Source organism: Serinus canaria, chromosome 1 (genome assembly GCF_022539315.1).
Source record: "Serinus canaria isolate serCan28SL12 chromosome 1, serCan2020, whole genome shotgun sequence".
In the NCBI taxonomy this organism is placed as follows: Eukaryota; Metazoa; Chordata; class Aves; order Passeriformes; family Fringillidae; genus Serinus; species Serinus canaria.
Window position 1 is genome coordinate 36,780,325 of NC_066313.1, and position 22,462 is coordinate 36,802,786.

The window sequence follows — 22,462 nt, forward strand, 5'->3', positions numbered from 1 at the left end:
CCGAATCCTTCTGCCAGGGTTTGTGATTCATAGCTTTAAGTACAGGAAGGTCGCTGCTTGGGCTTTTTCCTCTTTCGATGGAAAGAGTTTTTTTTTCTCTTTCCTGGTGCTGTGCGAGCATCCCGGGAGCTGTGGGCAGCTGCCGCCAGAGACAAGAATCTGTTGGCTGAGGGTCTGCAAGGCTCTTCTTGTGCATCCACTGAGTTCAGGTTGTGCCTTTTTATGTATAGAAATAAGCCTAAAAGCTTTCTGAGAGAAGGATGGGAGTGAGCATGAGTGCTATGAATTTTCCTGAGCACAGCTAGTTGGCAGCGCCATTCCTGCTAACAGGTGTGCATGTATACAGTTATATATAGATACTAAATATATATCTGCAAGATGTAGATGTATGTTTAAGTACTTTTTTATATTTACATAGATATAGACATATATGGCTGCATATATTGTATATAAATAAAATACAGACCATGTTTATATATTTACTTATATACATATATATGTGTATATATACATAGTCATTTCTAATGGCCAGAAAAGCTTTTCCAAGGGTTCTATAAATACCTTATCAAAAATGTCCAAGTGGTAAGGGCAGGGAATATTGGGTTGGCAAGAGCCCTCTCTGGGTCTGTGCTGGGTGCATGGTGTGGCCGTGCATGGAGGGTCCGTGTCCTGCCCAGCCTTCCTCATCCCCAGTGTGAGGGGATGAATTCAGGGAGGATTTAGGTTTTAGCTTGTTAAATAGGGAAGGTATGTGCCCCAGAGTGCTGCTGGGGCTGGGCTTCCTAGTTTCCCCAGGCTGTGTGGGGCCACTGGGACCCCCCCCAATCATTTGTCCTGATGTCCATTGCTCTCCTTTTCTCTCTCTCAACGTTTGGCAGGGGAAACTTTGCTTTCCCTCTTCTTTTGGAAAGCACTCAGCTGCTGGAGGAGGGCAGCTTCAATCCAAAGAGGCATGTGTGGCCTCTCCTAAGTCCAGATATCTGCAGGATTGGTGACAGGCCTGAGGGCAGTTCCAAGTCCTGGCCTCCCACGGTGATCTGGACCAAGCCCTCTACGCATTAGTCCCTGGATGGAAGGATGGATGCACAGATACAGCTCTGGTGCTCCTTGCAGGAACTCCTCTGTGAAGAAGAGCCAGCACAGAGCCAAAGGCTTCGCATTTCTCCAGCAAAGACACACCTAAGGGGGTTGGAAGGGATCCCAGCAGCAGCCTGGGGAGGGTCAGGCACAACCAGACTCTTCTGGTTTCAGGATTATGCGGAGATGTTACTGCGGATCATTGCAGATTTCCTTCAGGAAAGAGTCCACGGTGCCTTCTTTTCTCACTGATAGGCATGTAACTTGCTTTAAAGGCCAAGTCTGGTATAAATGTTATTTGGTGCTAAGGCAGGAGTGTGTACCCTGTGCAACCTTCTTGTCCTGGAAACCATTAGGAGGACAGCTGCATACTTGGATTTTCACATACAGACTAGCTGCTAATGTAATAGTCCCAGTGGAAAGTTTAGTGCTTGGGAATATTTTGTGAATTTAAGAAAAATCCCAGGAGGATTTTTGGCTTCATATAGCAATTGCTTTTTGGCAGCTTTGGGATAGATGTAATCTGGTCCCCATTTGTGTCCTGAATTTTTAAATGGAACGGCCTCCTTCCACTCAGGGCAGAAGTAGAAATAGATGAAAGTAGAAAATAATAGTAACAAGAACAGCATTACCTCTAAAAAAATAAATTCTTAGGGCAACTTTTCTGTACAAATGTTGCATTTAGGAAATGTATATGCCTATTTTTGGTAATTTTAGTGACTTTTTGAGTAGGTGAGATGCTACTGTGGGTGTAAATTTCAGGTAGATCTGTAGAAGCCAGTGAAACTCCTCCAGGCATGGATTGGTGAGAGCAGAGTTTGGCTGCACAGTAAGGTGTATCCCATTAGCGAGAGGGATCCATTTGCTGGCTTCCAGTGCCTTGTCCAGGTCAGATGTGTCCCACCACATTGTGTGGCTGTGGTTTTCCTGATGCATGTCTGTCCCACATCTTGAAGTTGTAGCACATCATTTTTGTGCAAACCAGGCAATGGCAGCCAGCATGTGTCAAGGCAGCCCCAGCCGAGGAGAGGGGTGATCTACAGGGGCATGGCATCTCTCAAGGACACATAGCATTAAATAATTGGGCAGCACTTGGGATTATCTGCTCTGACCATGCTGGTTAACGCAAATATAAACGTGCTTTAGACAACAGTAACTCCAGTGATCACGTCTCAGGCTGGAAAATAATGACATTGTAATTTAATTTAATTTAATGAATGATTTAATGATTTTAAATGCTTTTAGTGAAATTCCTCCCGGTGATGGCTTCCTGGGACAGACAGAGGGGCGCTGCTAGCGACATGTCCCATTCCCTGGGATGTATCCTGCTTGTGACCAGCAACATTTTGAAGCTGGCTTTGGTATGATGGCTGTACACTGGTGGCTGTTGCTGTGATTTTCCCTGTTCTAAATCTGAGCTGAGCCATCTGGGAGCAAGAACTACAGTCAGTTATCTTGTTAGCACTTCTACGTATAACACCTTTATTAAATTTCTGCATTTTAAAAGTGGCTGAATATAAATTGCATGTAATGTTTTAATAATGGAAGTATCATAATTGTAATATATATTCTGGTGGGAAGAAGGTTTAATTTCTTTTTGCTTAAAGTTATGACACTTAAGAATTGTGCAAAGACTCTGCTTAGTGTAGGGTTATCTTAGTGAAGAATGAGCAGCTCTTCATGCAGATCAAGTGAAGAACTGTAGATCCCTAGGATGATTTGTTGCTTGTGTTAAAAAAATGGAAAAACTCTAGAAATCCATATGATAGAGTTCAATGCCCGCCTTTTCAGTTAGAGAGTACTGTACAGCCTTTGTACTATTTTTGTTCTGTCCTTATCCCAGGCTCCTTTGTACACTGCAAGCTTGTGGGAATGACTCAGGGAGAAAACTATTTAACCTAAAGGACACCACTGGCAAAAAAAACCCAGAAACATAGATGGATAAAGAGCAATGTCTGTGACTGTGAGTGGGAACCAAGAGGAATATTTGTGTGTGTCTGAGGAAAAGAAATCCCAAAGCGTCCTCCGAATGGGGTGAAAAAAATTCCTCTTCTTCAGGATGCTGTTTATTCAGTTCAAGAAGGGAATTTTGTAACATAGTTGCCTGAGGTAACAAGGAACTACAACTGAATGATCCACAGACCTAGGTCCTATTTCACTTCTGGTTAATTAATGGAAGGGCTTAAATATCGGAGTGACACGGATCATGCCAGTGCTTTTCTGTAATGTGATCATTTTTAAAGGCAGTAAGTACAGCAAAATTTATCATGGCTTAAACTCCTGCTCTACGAGTGTCTTGTCTGTAAGTTGTAGCTGATTGATGATTTTGCTTTTTTCCCCCAGTGGGAAAAGATTTCCTTACCTAAGAATTTATGTGATGCATTTTTATCTTGGAGGATTTTTTATTGCTTGGAAATCAGAATTTATAGTGTAGTGAAAATGTCTGCAGACAGTTGCTGGGCTGACAAGTGGTGTGGCTGTAGCAGAAGTGTTGTCTCACTTGCAAGCTCCATGTCAGCCTTTGTATTTCATTCTTTTACTGGGAGTTTCTTCCCCTACTTTCAGCTCTGAATAATATTTATCCTTTCATCTCAGAGCAGCAATGCTGACATGAGCTGTCATTGTGCCACTGGCACTTTGATCAAAGCAAGGGTTTCAATTATAGATTCAATTCTTCGAATAAATTTGGGCTGGATGTATTTGTAGACTCAGTGTTATAGCTGCGAAGGCAAATGTGTCTCTTATAAAATGGAGAGACCTTAAAAATGCACATATTTTTGCAAAGCCTGACACAGCTTGCTAAGGAATATGCATCTTTTCCTCCGTCAGGATAATGCCCAGGTAGTGTTTGGCACCTGGAGGTGTGATGAGAACACTCTGCCTGTATCCTGCCTCTCCTCTGGGGTGAGCCTAGGTCGGGGGGGAAAAACCAGCAGGTTATTCTAGCATTATAAAACCTGTTGCCATCTGAGATGAAAGAGTGGTGATGGGCACTGTCTGCCCCTACATGCCACACAACTGATTTCCATTGGAAAGGCGGGGAAGTGCGGGCATCCAAGGGGATCTCCCAGGGAGGCAGGCTTGGCTTCACTCTCGGCTGTATCCATCTGATCTCATGCCAGGTTTGGGAGCTGCTTTCAAAGCACATTTGCTTTGCTTCTCTCATAGGTTTTATTCTCCCCTGCTTTGGTTTTTGCTGAAGGGAAGCATATATGAAAATAAGCACGCGAGGCTGAAGTTTCATAGAGGATGTTCATCCTTGTAGGCAGTTAAATTTGGGCATGTTAGCACAATTCTTTGGGAGAGACGGGGTTGGCTGATTCCACTGCCTATTGGCTGATTCCATTGCCTATTCCTATTAGTCTTGCTTGTGCTTTCTTGGACCATGCACTTTCTAGAGAGTGAAATGACAGTACCAAGGATGGGTGACTCCAGAAACACTTTTTGAGCAGTGGAATAGCATAACATAGGTCCTGGAGCTGATGCTGGGATGAGGATCTCTTTCCCCAGAGCGGTGAGTTGCAGAGGCGTAGCTCAGTCTGATAATCCCGCCAGGCACAAGGGTGCAGCTTCTCTCACTTTCATGTGGGAAATGAGAGGTGGTGCTCACTCACATCTGGTGTGCATTATGCATGTTGGATTTTTGTCCTGCAAGATACTGCTCTGCTCCTGTGGAAGTGATACTAGTGATGCTTGTTCAGTCCTCACAGGGCTTAGGAGCCCTGGCATTGGATGCGAGGTTCCCAGGCAGAATTATGGGGTGTGAGGATGAGTCAGCCACCCCAGAAGTGACCTAGAAAACTTGTGCATTGACTGGGGAGCTGCTGATGGAAAACAGTCACCAGTGGCTGCCTGAGCCCCTGCACCTCATTGGAGCTGTGGCTGCAAAAGAATCCCAGTGCTGTTGGAGGTACCAAAAGCATCTCTTGTGACATTGTTAGGAATCCAATTTTTATGCTTAAACCAAGAAGCGAGACATGCAAGTTATTTTTTTCTGTGCCAAAGGAAACTCAAATCTTCCTCCCAGCTTTGGGAGAGTGGCATGGCTGTGTGGCTGGGGTATGGCAATCCCTGCTCTCAAGACTGGGCCAGTGGTTAGGAAAGAAAGTAAGGTTCATGGGCCAGGATGCACATAGAGGGATATCCAGCCTTGCAGAGGGTCCCTGTGACCCAGTGTGGGGACTGATTGGTGCGCCCTGGGCAATTCATGCCTTCGTGCAGCCCCCTGGGCCATGGAGTGCTTTACTGTTCTTTTGTTATTTCCCTTTAATAATTCTCTTCCTTTTTTGACCTGAAATTTTTATGCAGCAGCAAGGCAGAGAAAATATTTTAAATGTCGAATAAGGTATTTATCCTTTTTGGCACGGCTCTGCTACAGAAGGACAGAGGTGGGTTTGGAAATGATGTAATTTTTCTCCTGTCATTTTTGGACTTTCCTTACGTACTGTGGCAGGGTTTATAGGAAAGTGTAAAGCCTCCTTACTTTTTAATTTCAGATGATTGCTTAGGATCATATTTGAAACACCTCAGTCTCTTTTGAACCACTCAGTCAGTAGAGTACAGACTGAAAGAGAAATTTCTGAAGGTCAGCTCTGTGGTTTTGTTTGGCTGGGTGGCTTTTGGCTGTGCTGCAGGCAGCCACATTATGTTACCTGGGTGGGCAGTGGGTGTGATGCAGAAACTCATTATCTGGGCTCTCCCTTGAGGTGTTGCCTCTAAATAGCAGCAAGCTGTGTTTTCACAATTGGCATCTTCTGGTGTTTTGCTGAATACAAGAGTAGTAGTACAGTTTGGCTGTAAGAAAACCATCTTCTCTGACTGTTTTTGTAAATTTGTTTCTTGGGGATGCTGTGACTGCTTTAAAAACATGGCTTTCCTCTCACGTCACAGCAATGAGCTTCCTATGTGGTTTGCTTTAGATCCTTTTCAAAACCAGACTGAAGCCACATCAGAAACAGGAAATATTTAAGTGTTGCTCCACTGTCTCTGGGTCCTGGCTGACTGTCTGGTGTTAATCTTAGCAACTGATTCATTTGAATAGTTCTGAATCTCCAAATGAATTGCACTGCTGTGCAGTAACCTCCAGGATAATACATCTGTACAGTGGAATGCATGCTTATCTAAAAGTAAAGGAAAACAAATGAATTGGTGTCAGGCAGTCACTTAGATGGAGGGGAGTTGGTAGAGATGCAGAAATGAAGGCCTGGAGCAGCTACACAATTTAGCAAGGACTGAACTGGGCCAGAAATATGCTCATGTCTTATAGAGATGGCTGTAAGAGACACCAGTTACATGGCAGTTGAAGGCATGATGTCTGTGGACTGGGCTGCATCCTGGCATTTTGGGGCTGAGGCGGCTGGGCTGGCTTTGGAAGAGTGAGAGCAGAGGGCACAGCACAGCTGGTAGCTGCCTGCAGGCACCTACAGGCATGATGAGGTCAGTTCTTCTTGGCAATGGCTGTCACAAAACATGGGGCAGCAGCTGCAGCAGCGGTGGTTTGTGGCTTGTTTGGGCTAGATATGGGTAAAAAGCCATTCCCCAGGGACACGCCCCTGGCAGGGTGATGATCTTCATTCTAGGCTGCCCTCAACTGGCTTCTTAACTCCTGGGTGCTGGCACCACTGCTCTGACACTAGGAAGCAGTTATAGGGATGAAAATTGCTCTTCTGGTGACCATTGTAGAGGAATATGGAGGTCTGGAAAAGGAGCAAGTCCCTAACCATTGGATGGGTGCCTTGCACCATGTCAGAGCTGGATGTAATAAAGCCTTTCCCTTCAGAGAGGGGAGCTGGGATTTAGAAGGCTCCAGTGACAGCAAGGGGAGAAAGAAATAAGGCTTGTGCCTTGCTCCAAATGGCTTGTGAGGTTCCACTGAGCTTTCAAGTGGTGCCTTATTGCCCATGATCTGTTTTGTGGCTGTGTGCCAAGCACTGATCTATTGGCAACTGTTTTCTGTGTTACACAGAAACTGGTTTTCTGTGTCAGTTACAGCTGACATATTAGTAAAACCTATTGTGAATGAACAGAAAATATTGTTACATCATTTTTAACATCATAAAACATCATTACATCATTTTATGATGATAAAACATCAACATGAGTACAGCACAGTCCAGTAGTTTCTGCCTGGATTTGGGCTACTTGATTTTGACTGTGATATAGCAGAGATCAGAAACTGAGCAGTTTGGCAGATGCTGGCATTTGCCAGTCCTGATTTTAGTAGAATATTGCTCTGCCATGACAACCAGGGACAAGTGGTTAGGTGAGAATTTCTGCTCCTGTTAAAGAAAAAAACATATCTTTGTTCTCCAGCTTGTAAAATTTGAAACCATGACCCAAGGGTGCCTACAGACTCGAAATGCAGAAGGCAAGGATACAATTTTACTAACAGTTTATTTCTTTTGAATTCTCTTTGGTGAGTGGTGGGGCCAAGCCAGTATCTGCTGGCTGCCCATGTTGCCTGTAATGCTTGAAGCTGCTTGTCTTCTTCCTTGGGTGTGCAGGTTTTCTTTGCTTCACCCTAATCTACTTTTTATTCGTAGAGCAAGCTCAGGTTTGAAGTGCACTGGTTGCATACAGGATTCCAAATTCCAAGGCAGGACTGTGTGTGTGGAGGAGCAATAAAGGGTGTCTTTAATCCTATTCTCTACCAAAATAGGCCAATAATTTTGGAAATTAGTGTACTTGAGATTTTTCTTAGGTCTGGGTCAGCATCAGCACAATTTACAGACCAGTCTCCTATGCTTGTTTTCATGTACATATATGGCTTAGATCTACTCAAGCAAGCAATCTTTCCCTCTTGCTTTCTAAATATAGATAACTGCCATACACATTCATGCATAATATGAATGGTAAAGTGATGAATTCATTAACATTTTGCAGAAATGCCTATTTCCTCTCCTCTTGGCACAGAAGAAAATAGTATCTTCGTGCCTGTAGAAATGACAGGCTGGATCCTACCCCCTTGTCATCCCGCTGCTGCCTTGCTCCATGTAGTTGCATGGGGCTAGCGATGACCTGTGTAATATATGCAGGCAGCATGCAGTTAGCTGAGCACAAACCAAGCAGTCAGGATTAATAAATCCAGGTCATTCGTGGATGGCTGTTTTCCCTGCAGAGTGAGGTGCTGTGGATCCCTGTGCTTGTGGGCTTCCTGCCCCACAGGAATGGCCAGATGCATCACCGGTGCCACTTTGAGCACGCTGCCTCCTGCTCAAGCAAGTCCTTGTCAGTGGCTGGAGTTTGATGACAGCCTAAAACCTGTGACAACCAGTGGGGTGAGTGGAGAGTGAGCGTGCTGTGTGCCTGTTGTGCCAGGGTACTTGCAGCCAGGAGATGCTCATTTCCTAGGTTTGAACCTCAAGGAGCCTCTCTTTACAAAATGAGTAAGTTCTCAGCAAAATGAGAAAGTAAAAATCACAGAAGCATAGAACAGACTACATTGGAAGGGACCTCACAGATCATCTGGTCTAACCTTTTGAGGGAAGGAGACAATTTAGATGAGATTATCTAGGACAGTGTCTAATCACATACTGAAAACTTCCAGTGACGGGGAGTCTGCAACATCCCTGGGGAGGTTGTTCAGTGAGTGATTGTTTTTACTGTAAAAAGTTTCATCCTTATGTCAAGGAGATGTTTATCAAGAGATAAAACATCTCTTACTGCAACTTGTGCTTGCTGCCCCTTCTCACTGTAGCTCTTTGTGAAAAGAGAGCCTCTTTCCTCTCTGTAGCCTCCCTTTAAATGCTGCGGGACTGTACTGAGAGCTCTCTCACAGCCTTCTCTTCTCTGGGAAGAAAGGACATAACTCCTTCAGCCTTTCCTCTCAGAACAGGTTCTGGAGCCCACTGATGATTTTTGCAGGCCTCCTTTGGACCCTGTACAGTCTGTATCTTTCTTGAATTGTAGGATTATGCCAATGTCAATTGTGGCTTGAAATATAGGGTCAAGCCAATGTCATTCCTGGCTTAACACTGCTGTGTTACGTTTTGTATCAGTTTGTTAGAACAAGCACCCCTGAGAACAGATTTAGGATGAGCCTTGTTTGCCAAGTTGCAAGCAGAAAAGGCCTTAATGCTGTGTAAGTGCTGCTCAGCAGAGACTAAAACATCCCTCTATTATCAACAATGTTTCCAGCACAAATCCAAAACATAGCCCCGCAGTAGCTACTGAGAAGAAAATTAACTCTGTCCTAGCCAAAACCAGTGCAGTGCAGCCATCAGTGTCTGAGGGATGCTGGGCATGCAGCTCCTGTGCAGTTGGTCTGCAGCACAAATTCTCATGGCCCTCAAGCTACGTCCGCTCCTTACCATATTAAGAACATCTGGACAAAGTGATTTATAAACTCCCTCCCTTGATAGCACTGGTTGTATTTTATGCCTCAGCAATTTTCTGTATTGCTAAACTATTACTCATGAGCAGATTTTGTGGTAAGACCTTTCCCAGACTATAGTCCTATTTAATGTGTGGCCGTGTCCTCACCTTTCCTTCTTTTTACCCACTCCCTTGTTCAGTTTTAGATGGCTCAGTTGATTTCATGTCCGGGGGCTATGCCTTGATTTGTGAGTTTGTGACTTTTCACTGTTAGCTCCTACAAACATTTCTTTGTACCTGGACTGAGCACCTTGTAGGCCAGGTTGGGTCAGTGCATGAAACAGCACTGGTGACTTGGTGTTTTGCCTCTTGTTCCCCAGAGCTAATGTGTTATTTGGGAAGTGAGGACTGAAGAGATGATTTGCTCACTGGCCTCAGAAGGGCTTCTCAGCACCTAGCCATGCTCAAGAAACTTTTTTGAACTACTGTCATAAGTCGTGGCTTCACATTTTGTCATTCATGCGGTTTCTTTAGTGGCATTCCATTCTTCTTTCTTACAGGCTCCACATCTGTTTGTTACAAGCCTACCAGCCCAGTCCAGGTCCTGGAAGACTCTGGCTTTCTCTACCAGGATCACCAGTTGTTTGCTGGCAGGCATGAAGTGTCCCCACTAACAGCTGAAGTGATCAGTGCCAAAGAAAAAGCTGGTAAGTACAAGGCCACACTTCTGTATGAACACACTGCACTTTCTTCCAGGTTCTTGCCAAAGTATAAATTGAGCATTAAACCATTTACAAATAATATTTAGAGAGCTGAAGGCCAGCTCCTCACTCTTCGTAGAGTCATAATTACCTTCGACTTGTATATTGTGACCCACCGTCACTGGTCACCTGTATTTGTGGAGGGTGCATCATTTCCACATGTCCTTCAGGACATGGTTGCTTTTCACTGCACAGCTGGACCAATTTCCACGGCTCTTTTGCTGATGGAGCAAGACCATAGGCACTGTGGAAAGCTCACTGTGGTCAATCCTTCTGGATTTCAATAGCAGGCAATTTAAAGTACACCTCCTAGATAAAAGGATGATAACATGACTAGCACAGAAGTGGAAATCCTGGTGTATTATTAAAAACTGCCTTGACTGTGTGATGTTGGCTTTATCCCCTTTCCTCAGGCTTTTCTCAGGCATTGTCTAACAACCTAAACTGTAAGCTATCTGATGTGTTAGGGAGACATTATTGCTTGTCTGTGAAAATGTCCAGTGTGATGAATCTTCTGTGTGCTGTGATAACATGAACAAAGCAGCAAGAGTTTGCTGTAACTGCAGGGACATTTAAAGCAGCTGGATACTTGGCTGTTGAGCAGACAGGTAGATGGAGATGCACTGTGTGTCTGTGCATCTTCCTGCCTCAAACACCATCCCGAGGAGCTGACAGACCCTCTGAGAGCTGCCGGCCAGGGCGCAACCACATCGGGTGAGGCTGGGAGGCAGATAACATTGTTTCGGGGAAAGCAGGAGAGGTGTATCTGCTAGGGCAGGTGTAGAGTGAAACAGCCTGGGAATCTTCTCTCTCTCTTAAGCCCCACAATCACCTTTAAGGCTTTGCCACAGAAATGTTAGCAGAAATTACCTCTTATCGTTGTTAAGAGTCAAAGGCTTGTCTTTCCCTCTGGCTTCTGGGTTGTATATAAGTTATCCCACAGCATGTGTAGTAACTGATGAAACCTCAGGGAAATGAACAGACCTCAAGAGAAAGTTTGCTTTTAAACTGCTTTCAAATGCTAAAAACCAAATGTAAGTCCTGACAAACTCCTCCGAGAATTGGGAACAGCAGGAGAGAGAAAGTTGCCAAGAGTGACCTCAAGAAAATAAACTGCAGAAAGCACCTCCTTCTTGCCTAGGGACATTGGAAGACATTCTTCATTTTTGTCTGCACTGAGTCTTTCAAGAACATTCATCTGAGCTCAGACAGTGTTCAGATACACATCTTACAGCACTTTTGGGATGGGAGGAGTGCTCCAAGAGAGAGGGACTCCAGAGGTCTCAGCCATGGTTAAATCATAGAATATGCCGAGTTGAAAGGGGCCCATTGGGATCATGAAATCCATCTCCTGGCCCCATGCAGGACTCCCCAAGAGTCACACCATGTACCTGAGAGCTTTGTCCAAATGCTTCTAGATGCTTAGCTCCAGGCAAGCTCCACTGCCTATGTAGTGCAAACATGCTGCCATTGACTCTGAATGACTTTGGTAGCCTGTGTTAGGGTTGTGTAGCTAATTTGTCTGTGCTTTTTTTTAAATGCTGGCATTACATCTACAACCATAATGCCTTCCTTGTGTTGACCTAGCAAAATCATAACAGTTAGTATTGACTCCCTTAGAAATAGTGTTTTCAGCCAGAAGGGAAACTGCTGTTTTAGAGGAAGATGCCAGAACACAGATTATTCTCCAACCTTTAGGACCATTTCATTTTCAGTTCCATTTCACTGTTCTTCTGTGACGCATTTTACATTTTATTTTGTCATGGCACACAGTTCACTTACACCTTTGGCCATCAAAAATACAGCAGTTGGTGTTGCCATGCAGGCTGTTTCTGTGAGTTGTGCAAGCCATCTCCAGGGAGAGGTCAAACCCTGGAACAGGCTTCCTAGAGAGGTGGTCAATGCCCCAGGCCTGTCAGTGTTTAAAGAGCCATTTGGACAAGGCCCTTAATAAAATGCTTAAACTTTTTCTGAACTTTGAATTGGCCAAGCAGTGGGATAAGATAACCTATGATATAACCTTGCCAGCTCCTATCCTATCCTATCCTATCCTATCCTATCCTATCCTATCCTATCCTATCCTATCCTATCCTATCCTATCCTATCCGATCCTATCCTATCCTATCCTATCCTATCCTATCCTATCCTATCCTATCCTATCCTATCCTATCCTATCCTATCCTATCCTATCCTATCCTATCCTATCCTATCCTATCCTATCCTATCCTATCCTATCCTATCCTATCCTATCCTATCCTATCCTATCCTATCCTATCCTATCCTATCCTATCCTGTCCTGTCCTGTCCTGTCCTGTCCTGTCCTGTCCTGTCCTGTCCTATTCTATCCTACCATGTTAGAAAATACCAAATTTCCCTGTGACATGGAATGTCCCTTGTTGACTTAGAGGCAGTTTCAGAGCTGTGGGCACTGGACGCATGGAATATTATGGAGGGGAAGGCCAGGGAGGGGACTGGAATGTGTTCCTAGGGGTCACTGCCAAACAGAATTAGGGTGGAGGATGAGCAGGGAGCAGTGGTCTGCCTCCTTTGTTGGCTTCCAGACACGTCCCCTGTACTGCCAGAAGAGTCCATGGGGGTGCATCCTGGGCACGGGGGTCACTGTTGTGGGATGCAGGAAGGGGAGAAGCAGCAGGGGGAATTAGAGCTCCTCAATAGCACAGCTAATGGCCGCCTTTTTCTCCCTGCCCAGCCGAGGAGACCCTCTGCACCCTGCGCCCGCCCAGCTTCCGCCGTGTGCCAGAGGCGGAGATGCGAGGGGCGGAGGAGGTGGCAGCCGGCACCGTCCTGCAGCGCCTGATCCAGGAGCGGCTGAGGTATGGCAACCCCAGCGAGAACATGAACCTGCTGGCCATACAGCACCAGGCGACGGGCAGCGCCGGCCCCTCCAACAGCACTGCCAGCACTCTCTCTTCCGCAGAAAACCTTGCTCCCGAAGACCTGCCAATGGTCCAGCCGTCAGGGCGGCAGGAACCACAGGGGCAGGAGCACCAGGGGGACGGTGCTGCCATGGAGAAGCAGCCTCGGGCCCCGCAGCCCCCGCACAGCACCGAGGAGCTCCCCACCTATGAGGAGGCCAAAGCCCAGTCCCAGTTTTTCCGTGGCCAGCCCGCACCACCAGCCACCGCCGCCACGCAGGGTTTTTATGGCTCCTCCAGCCAAAAGTCCAGGACCGAGGGAAGGCCTACAGTGAACCGGGCCAACAGCGGGCAGGCGCATAAGGATGAGGCGCTGAAGGAGCTGAAGCAGGGCCACGTCCGCTCGCTGAGCGAGAGGATCATGCAGCTCTCGCTGGAGAGGAATGGGGCCAAGCAGCATCCCCCAGCCCCAGGAGGTGGGAAGGGTTTCAAGGCAGCCCCACAACCCAGCAAGGCCACGGACCCACGGGGCCCGCCTCCCGAGTACCCCTACAAGGGCAAGGCAGCAGCCCCAGGCAGCAAGGTGCAGGAGCACGGGCTCTTCTACGGCGAGCAGTCATCACAAGATGTCCTCAAGGCCGCCTACGCCGCCCCCCAGCCCGCCCGGGCAGAGCTGGCCCTCGTCCGCTACCAGCCACCCCCAGAGTACGGGCTCAGCAGGTAATGGCCATTGGGGGGGTCTGCAGGGTCACCTGGTCCTGCCTGGGTGTCTGTGGGCTTGGGCCTTATGTGGATACGGTCAGATGAGCTGTAGCTCCAGGCACACGGTGGGGACATCACGCCCTGCAGTGGGGACTTAACATCCTGTGGCCAGCATGGTGGGTCTGGCTGGTGGAGGCACCTGCATCTCCCAGAGGACTCTATAAAGCTTATATTCCACTATGTGCTGCTTACATCTTCCCACAGAGCTCACGTGGGGCTTTCACAGTACTGGGCCCCTCGTGCCAGGCCTCCCTGTGATCACAGGTTTATTCCAAGCACATTAAAAATAATCCAGTGTTTGCTGGCTGCACGCTGATCCCTGCGAGTGGTGCAGGTCCTGCCTTCAGAGATGAGGTGGTGTGTTCAGGGCTCTTTTTCCATGTTGTACCTCAGTGCAAGTGTTTGTCTGTCTCATCCGTGTCTCTTTGACCTCTCAGACAGTTATTTTGTTGGGTTTGGAAGTCTGAAGTTGTTTGGTGTGAATGTGAGCAGTTTCCATGTTTCAAGCTGCCTCATTGGGTCTTTACTGATCCCAGGATCCCCAAAGGTTTTGTTGGCATCACTTCAGGTTGCCCAGTTATTTCACCACAGCACAGGCACAAAGAAAAGATGGTGCAACTGACCTGGCTCTTTCTGTCCAAAATGTATAAGGCATGAAATGCAGGAGGGAATGCTCTGCTTTTCCATGATTGCAGCAAAGATGGGTTTCGTGTTGAGACAGATAGAAACTCAAAGTGTAGTTTCAGTGACAGGGGCAATGTGGCTGTGACAAACGGCAGGCCTGCGCTGAGTCTTTCTATAGCTACATGTATGGCCATTGTGCAGAGTTTATGCAATTTTTTCAGAGCAAGATGGTATTTTTAAGACCTCAGCAAAAATGCCTGTTTGTGCAAAGAAAGACCTATGTGGATGTGAGGGCAACTGGGGCCATGCTTTCCTGCAGTTCTTTGTGGTGCTAACAAACATCTCCAGCACCAACCAGATTCATCCCCACAGAAAAGGAGCTGGTTTGGGTATATTTACTGCTCTTGGAAAATGCTGGTTCAATGGCCACAGAGTGTTCTGAGTCTGTGCAAGAGAGTGGAGTTGGGTGCTGCATGCACTGCTTCAGCTAACTGGGAACATCAGTGGGGTCAAATGGAAAACCCTTTCGGGCCGCTTCCAAAGCTTTTTCCAGTTGCCTGATCAGCAAGGTTAATGCTGAGAAACGCTCTTGATTCAGTGCAGATTTCCATGCCAGTCCTCAGCAAAGGCTGGATCACCCCAGCAGCTGTGGGGAGAAATCCACTGGCTCATGGTGGTGGTCACTGCTCATTCCTGGCATCATTTACCCCCAAATCACATGCAGGGGGGATGTCTGCTACCCTTGTGTGCTTTCCTTGCATGGTGCTGGAGAAATCTCCCTCCTGTCAGGTCCTGGGGCACCAGGGGGAGGGATATGTGGTGCAGCAGAAGACTGGCATCGTGACAGAGCAGAGCTGCCAAGTTTTGCACACTTACTAAACAAATCTTCAGTGGTATCTTTCTTGCAACTCAGCAAGGGCCTTAATACTTGTCAGTCTGCATATATCCCTTGTACAGATGTAAGGTAGGGGGTTGGTGTGGCTGGGCTTGTTTCACCAAAGCTGGGTTTGCTCCAAGGTGTATGGTGTCTCTTGAGCTTTATTTAAGGCAGTTCTAGATCCTGATGTACAGGTGGTCATTTTCAGGTCCTTCTTGGCTCCTTTCCTGTGCTGCCTGGATTTTGGGAAGGTTTCCCATCAGTGAATGGGGGAACATTTGGCTGTGTTCAGATGTCAGACAGTAAGCCTCTGGGTCAAAGCAAAGTGGTGAACTTCATCTTCATCTCAGGATTCTCTGTATTTTTTAACACAAGGATGTCAACTTTTCACTTTCCTTCAGCACACTGAAATATTTGTTACCTGGGTTTTTTCTCAATTATTATGAACTACTGTCACTAAAAACCAGGAAATAAACTCACTTAGTTTATTCTGTGCTTATCCCAGTTTATAACTGGTCCTTGGTCCTGTCACCCGGGAAGATTTGGTTGACAAAAGCATTTAGGAGGTGACTTTAGTCCCTGTGTGCTTATTCATCACTTGTCATTTTTCTATCTCAGCAGCTGTGCTCCAGTGCATCCTTGCATGCATCTTGGGCTGCATGACAGGATGGGCTTGCCCATGTCTGGGCTGCTTAAAATGCAATTTCATAAAGTGGTCTCTGTGCCAAGTATTTCAGTCTTTGGAGAGGATAAAGGCAGGTTACCTGTTCAGGGATGCCAGCCCTGTCTTTATTAGAGGATTTGCCTGGGCAGCAGTCACTGTCGGAGCCCTGCTGGAGTAGTTGGGTGCAGGGGGAGTGCTGTGTTACACTCCTGTGTTGCTCCTAAGCATAAACCTTCCTGTGAACCCTGCACTTGCTCACTGCTTCTCCCCTTATGTGGGCTCTGGGGATGCACGCTGCCAGGCATCTGGCTGGGATGGAGGACCTTGACAGAAGAGGTTGAGATAGGGGACTGCCTGGTTTCATAAGGTTAATTAACAGTAGGGTTTGGAGAGGCTGGTTTTTTTGTTAGTGGAACAAGTGAGGTAAGGAATTTCAGCTTTCATCTCATCAGGAGTGTCTGGGAAAGAAGCTGATGGAAACAGAACTTTGCTCATGGTCAGATGGGAATCTCATGTACCCCAGCATCTCCTTCCCTCTGTCTTGGTCATATCAGTTCCCCAGTCCCATCCATCCTGGCATCCTCTGGGCAGGGACCATGTGAGAGTCTTCTGTGTTCCAGAAAAGAGGAGAAACACAGAGAGCATCGATCCAGAAAAAGCACTCACAGATACCAGGGATGGAAAAGACTTAAAGAGTCACTGAACCCCCACTTCCCCACAGTCCTTCTCTGACAAGGGAAATGTGGCTGGAAATGGACCAGTGCTGGCTTGGAACTCTTGAAGAATAATGGAATAACTGTAGCTGCTGCTCAATTTCCTTTTTTGGTTTGACTTTTTGTTTTGCACATGACTGGTATTAAAGAAAACATTGCCTTTATAATAATTGGGGTAAAATATTGAAATTTATTGTAAATTTCAAGATAATTAATTGTTCTTGTACTGAAGAAATCCTAGAGTCATATGATGTCGGGGTAGTCTCAGCATTTATATAAATCAGATTTAGTGACTTCTGTTTCATGGACATCACAGTTGCAGACCAGAACTTGAACCTTGAAGCTTAAAGGACAAAACAACTAGAAGGCAAATAAACATAACCCATTTTTTTTTCCTTTTAAAATGTCAGTATTTTTAAGCCAGTTGCTTGATGCTTGGGGCTCTGACTCACAACTTCTGAATGCTTTAAGTTGGCCAAGTATAATAATCTTTAGAAAAAGTTTCCTTTCCTAGATGTGCAGCCATTCTTGAATGGTGTCTTTGCTAACTTTCCTTAGGTGCAGGTTCAGAAAATCACAGCTTGTTAGGTAAAAGGGCTTGGAACTAATCTAATTTAGTTTTTTGCACGATGCCGTGAATTAATTCCAGTTTGTGAAACATTCAGTCCTGGTGAGTATAACAATCTCCATCTGGAGAATCCATCACAGATTTTATAGCCTTGTTCCACTAGCTAATTGCCATCTCTGGCAAAGATCTCCATTTTAGTTTCAGCCCGTGTTTTCTAGTTACTGGGGATTTTGCAAAATCTTTGTCAAATAGAGTGAAGAGACCTCTGCTATCAGTTCTTTAATACATTTAACAGATGGAGCTCGGAGCCCTGTACTTATTTCACTACTGTCAAAATCCCTTTTTTTCACTGTGGAAAGCCAACCTGAACACTGGTAGAGTACGAGCTGGACCAGCGACTAATCAGGTGTAGTAACACCTCTGATTTGACTCAGCGTTCCTTGTTTACATAGCTCATTAACACTTGCAGTTGGCACCCTGGGATCTCCCCATACAGCTTGTTACCCAGTCAGGCATGTGAGGGTTGTCACAGCCCAGGATAGTATTTTCCACCCTTTCACTTTAGCTTGCTGTATTTATTCCTGGATGGATGAACTTGGACCAGCTCAAGTCAATATTGTATCTCTGTGTCGTGCTTAAGCCGTGATCCAGATCACTCGGTGCAAGGAATCCTCTTCACTGATCCCAGTAGCTCTTGTCAGATCCTGGTGTCTTTTATTCAGAATGATTTCTTTATCTGCACTATTAATAAAAAGTGTGTATAATGCAAATGAAGCCTTGAACTGGAAACTCTGCTTCTTACTGAGGGGAATTAATTTGTGATATGTGCAGAAGACAATCATGCAGGCACCTTTTCATTCTGATTTAATCCATACATTTTCAAAGTCAGCATGCAGAATCAATGAAAAGAAAAAATCTGGGCTGTTTTTAAATACATCCCATTTTTTATGTGCCTCATAAAATTCCACCCTGCCAGGATGTAGAAGTCTATAATTAACTGCCGAAATAGTCTGCTGCTTCTCCAGTATTTGTGTATTTATTCCCCCACACATATTACTGCTGTTTTCAGACAACCTGTTGATAGTTACTGATTCAGCCATGTCTGTGGCTGCTGTCGGGACACAACGAGCTCGTTTTCTTCCCTGAGACAGCCCAGGCGGGCGGGTTTGCTGGCACTGTGGACAAGCTGAAGGATGTTACACCCAAACTGACTTTTCCTGGCTTTTCTCTGCAAGGATAGCCCAAGCATGAGCGTGGGTTGGAGGCTACATTTCCATCTGACAGCTCTGAAGAAGAGCTTTGCTTTGTATCCTTTCCTTCAGGTCTAATATGCCTTACATTAAAATAAATGAAAGTGAAATGAAGCTGTTTCCACAGCTTGGATGATGCCCTGTCATTTCTCCTTACTCATCTCTATGATTATCCCAGCTGGTTCCTCTAGAAGTGCAGAGGTTAAGGAAGGCACCTTTTCCTTATGCTGAGAATCTGTTCTGAGTGTAGATCTCAGTGAGGAAATACAATATCCCGTCCCTCTCTACTATCAAGGGTATGTTTGATACAGCACATGTCTTTTTAGATTATCATTTTCCCTGCAGAATCTTCACGTAATTGTGCCAAAGAAGCTGGGCCAAGTCTTTCCAAAAGTAACAAATGTCACCCACAGTGACATTTGTTAATGTCACTGTGGGTGACATTAACAAAACAGTGAATTCAAGAGATGTGAGTCCAAGTCTGCAGAATGTTTTTTGAAATAAACACTTGTGTTTACAAGGTGCTGCAACTATTGCTGATTCCATAGGACGGAGAATATCATGAGGGCCATGTCTGGGCTTTGGCAAATGTTCTCCCATTTCTTTCTGTATCACCATTTAGTGATGGATCTATAATTGTGTTTCCTTGCACCATGACCATCAGACTGGGCTTGCTGACTTTTTCCTGCATGCTCATTGTACTGTGTCTTCCATGTTATTCCCGGTGAGACAGAATAGTGTTTGAAGTCTGCTTCGTGACTGCAGAAATCATAATGAAATCAGGTAGACACCTGGTCTGAGGTTAGTATCCTGACTGAAGGCTCCCAGTCAATGGGCAGGAATAAGCATATTTCACACAGTTTTTTACTCTCATTGTAAGGTAAAAGCCTAAGGCAACTTCAAAGAACTGCATCCCAGAAACGCCTTATTCTCATCACTGACTCAGCCAGAGCATCCCCAGAAGATGCATGAAGTTGTGAGATGAAGTTCCTTGGGAGAGTCTTTGAAAGATGAAATATGCCAGTCTGCCCTAGAGGCAAAGGAAGGCAGAGCATTCAGAGAAAGATGAGCTAAATAGATTAGAGGAGGGCATTTTAATTATGAATGTAAATGCCACGGTGTGTTGGAAACAAAGTCCTTCCTCCACTGGCCCCTTTCCATCCCTGAACAGAGGAGAGCTTCACTGTACCTGTAGCAATGCTGAGGTGGAATTTCCTTTCCAGAACATTTACAGGCATTTTCATTTACTAATACTGTGCTGCTTTACCCAACAACAGCCCTTTTGTATTTATGATTTCCTGGTCATCAACAGCAAGTGGACTTTATCATTAATTTTCCTTTCCAGGTTTTTTATTTCTACATAAAATTACAAATTCTCCCCAAATTTCTCTGTCTTGGCAATTCTTGCTCCCAGGTGGTCCAGTATAAGAGGACTGTTAAGACCATGCCTAAATATGGGGGCTTGGGCAGCCCCAACATCTTGAGGAGTTTTTTATGAAAGTGAGGTCCATTGTTTTGCTGAAGACATTGCATTGCAAGCTATAGATAGTAAGCTATTATGCTATATCTGTGAAAAGAAAGAGAGTGCTTGGTGACCCTAGCACAGTAGCCCTTGAAAGCCTCACGGCCTACTGGTGCTCTTTATTCAAAACGCTGTTTTCCTTAATTTTTTTTCTCTTTTTCCTTCTTTACAATACATTGCAGAAGCTTATGGGGGCCCTACTTCTACAATGATGCCAACAAAAAATATGTTTTTAATAGAAATGTAGCTGAAATATTGCAGAGATAGCCAAAACTCATAGTGTTCCACTGTTGCATGCTTTTAAAAAGGATGATTGTTAACTAGAATGTTTGGCTGAAAGATTTTAACCTGCTCTAATGCAGAGTAAGATCAACATTTAAAATACAGTAAAAGCATTGTGAGAATGTCATTCTTTACTAAGCCCAAAGGACCTCAGGATAATCCTGATTGCTGCGTTTCTGTGGAGCTTTACATGAGAATTTGGATAGGAACTAAGCTGCTGTTATTCCTATTTTTGCAAATGCTGATTTGTTAGTGTGAATTGCTGTGTTTATTTTATTACGTATGTAGTCAGAGATTTTGCAGTTGGCTAAGTCAGAACTAAATTGGGACAGATTAAACAAGTAAAAAGGAAGTTAGAAAAATTAATTTTGTTGAATAGCAGTCCTTCAAGAGATATAAAGTCAGTTGTACCTGTTCAGTTTCTGGGCTGGAAAACGCTGGAGAATCTCTCCTGTGGCCATGGCTGCTGGGACTCTGGTGGCTGGCAGGTGCTATAGGGTGTAAATCTTTAGTAGCTCAGAAAATATTTGCAGTTCAAGAAAATAGAGATCTCTGTGGTCTTTTCTTGGTCTGTAGTGTAAAGCTAGAAAGACTAAAGTGACAAGAAAAGATGAAATTGATGAAAGGCTAAGATTTCCCAAAAGTACAGTGTCAAAAGTTTGTGCAAGAGTCTAAAGGGTGTATCTGTGGACAAAGATTGCTGTGCTTCATAATGAAAAAGAAAGATTGCTGTATCTCCCCTGGTTTAGATTCAGAGATCAATTTAATTCCATTGCTCTATGCTATTCCCATAAAGAAGTGAGAAAATCTGTACCTGCAGCAAATCTTCCAAATTTTGTGCTTTCTACTAAGTGTCTTTGCAGGGGTGTAACTGTATCCAGACAGTTGGGCTTTTACTTGCACAAAACCGGTGGTGCCTTTTCTCTTGGTAAAGACAGACAAGCTCACACTTAACTGAATTAATTGCTGTGGTAAAATATGTGAGCACAGACTGGCTGTCAGCAACATTGAGGAGGTGTTGAGTGCTTGTCTGAGTTCACATTCACTTGTGGAGCATCTTTTGTACTGTGAGTGACATCACTCATTCATGATGTTATTTGTGTTCAGATTTTTGAGCAAAAGAATATTCAAGTCCCATGATGGGCATCAGGTGCCTTGCCAGGTTTGCACACTGGAGCACCAGAAGGAAAAGGGGACTGTGGGGATGGTGTGAGAACTATGCCCATGATCAGAGGGCTGGAGCACCTCTTCTGTGAAGACAAACTGAGAGTTGGAGCTGTTCAGCCCGGAGAAGAGAAAGCTCCAGAGAGATCTTACTGCAGCCTTCTAATACTTAAAGGGGATTTATAAGAAAGCTGGAGCAGGCTGTTCTACCAAGGCCTGTAGAGATGGGATAAAAGGAGCTGGAAGAGGGAAGCTTTAGATTAGATATAAGGAAGAAAGTTTTTATGCTGAGGGTGGTGAGGCACTGCAACAGGCTGCCCAGAGAAGTTCTGGATGCTCTGTCCCAGGAAGTGTTCAAGGCCAGGTTGGTTGGAGCCCCGAGAAGCCTCATCTAGTGGAAGATGTCTGAGCCTGTGGCAGGGTGGTTGGACTAGATGGTTTTAGAAATCATTTCCAACCCAAGCCATTCTGTGATTCTGTTAATTCCCGTGTGTTTTGTTGTGAAGTGTCATACAGCACCTCCCTGGCTTTCTGTCTTTTATCCTCTTTCAGTAGACATCTAGCTCCTTAGTTATTAGCCTGCACCTCTGCCAGAAAATTAATATGACTGGGACTGAGAGCAAACCCTTCTGGCCCTGGGAGCTGCCCAGGGGGAATGGCCCCTCTCCTGAGCCGCCTCTGTGGATATTTAATTTACAGGAGAGACAAAGCCTTAGAGATGTTTATGCTAGGCAGGTAAAAGCCATCTCAAGGCCAGACTGAGCTCAGCACAGCTTTCCTCAGTGCTGGCTGCATGAAGCTCTGCTGGGATCTTCTTCCCAGGGATGCTGGTCTGTACTTCTGACCAAGTTAGCAGTGTACTTGTGTACGGTGTTTCCTCCATTTCAGTACCTTTCTGTGCCAGAGTGGATGCATTGGGCAAAGCTGGGATGAGAGTGTGGGACTGTGTGTGTGCTGTGTCTGGGGGCCTGCAGATTTGCTTTCACTCAGTTTGGACAGAAGATTAAGG

The 22,462-nt window shown here is 45.4% G+C and overlaps 1 protein-coding gene across 4 annotated transcripts in view; it reads left to right on the forward strand.

Annotated features, from left to right (window-relative positions):
* The window catches only part of AMOTL1 (angiomotin like 1), a 74,498-nt gene that overhangs the window by 20,997 nt on the left and 31,039 nt on the right, over positions 1-22,462 (forward strand). For 3 of the 4 annotated variants that reach the window (XM_030234419.2, XM_050970985.1, XM_050970988.1), the window contains 2 exons: positions 9,951-10,097; positions 12,862-13,747. In XM_030234419.2, the coding sequence (XP_030090279.2) occupies positions 9,951-10,097; positions 12,862-13,747 (1,033 nt within the window). Of the gene's footprint in view, positions 1-8,246; positions 8,355-9,950; positions 10,098-12,861; positions 13,748-22,462 lie in introns of those variants that run through there. The other variant, XM_050970995.1, reaches the window with a different exon arrangement.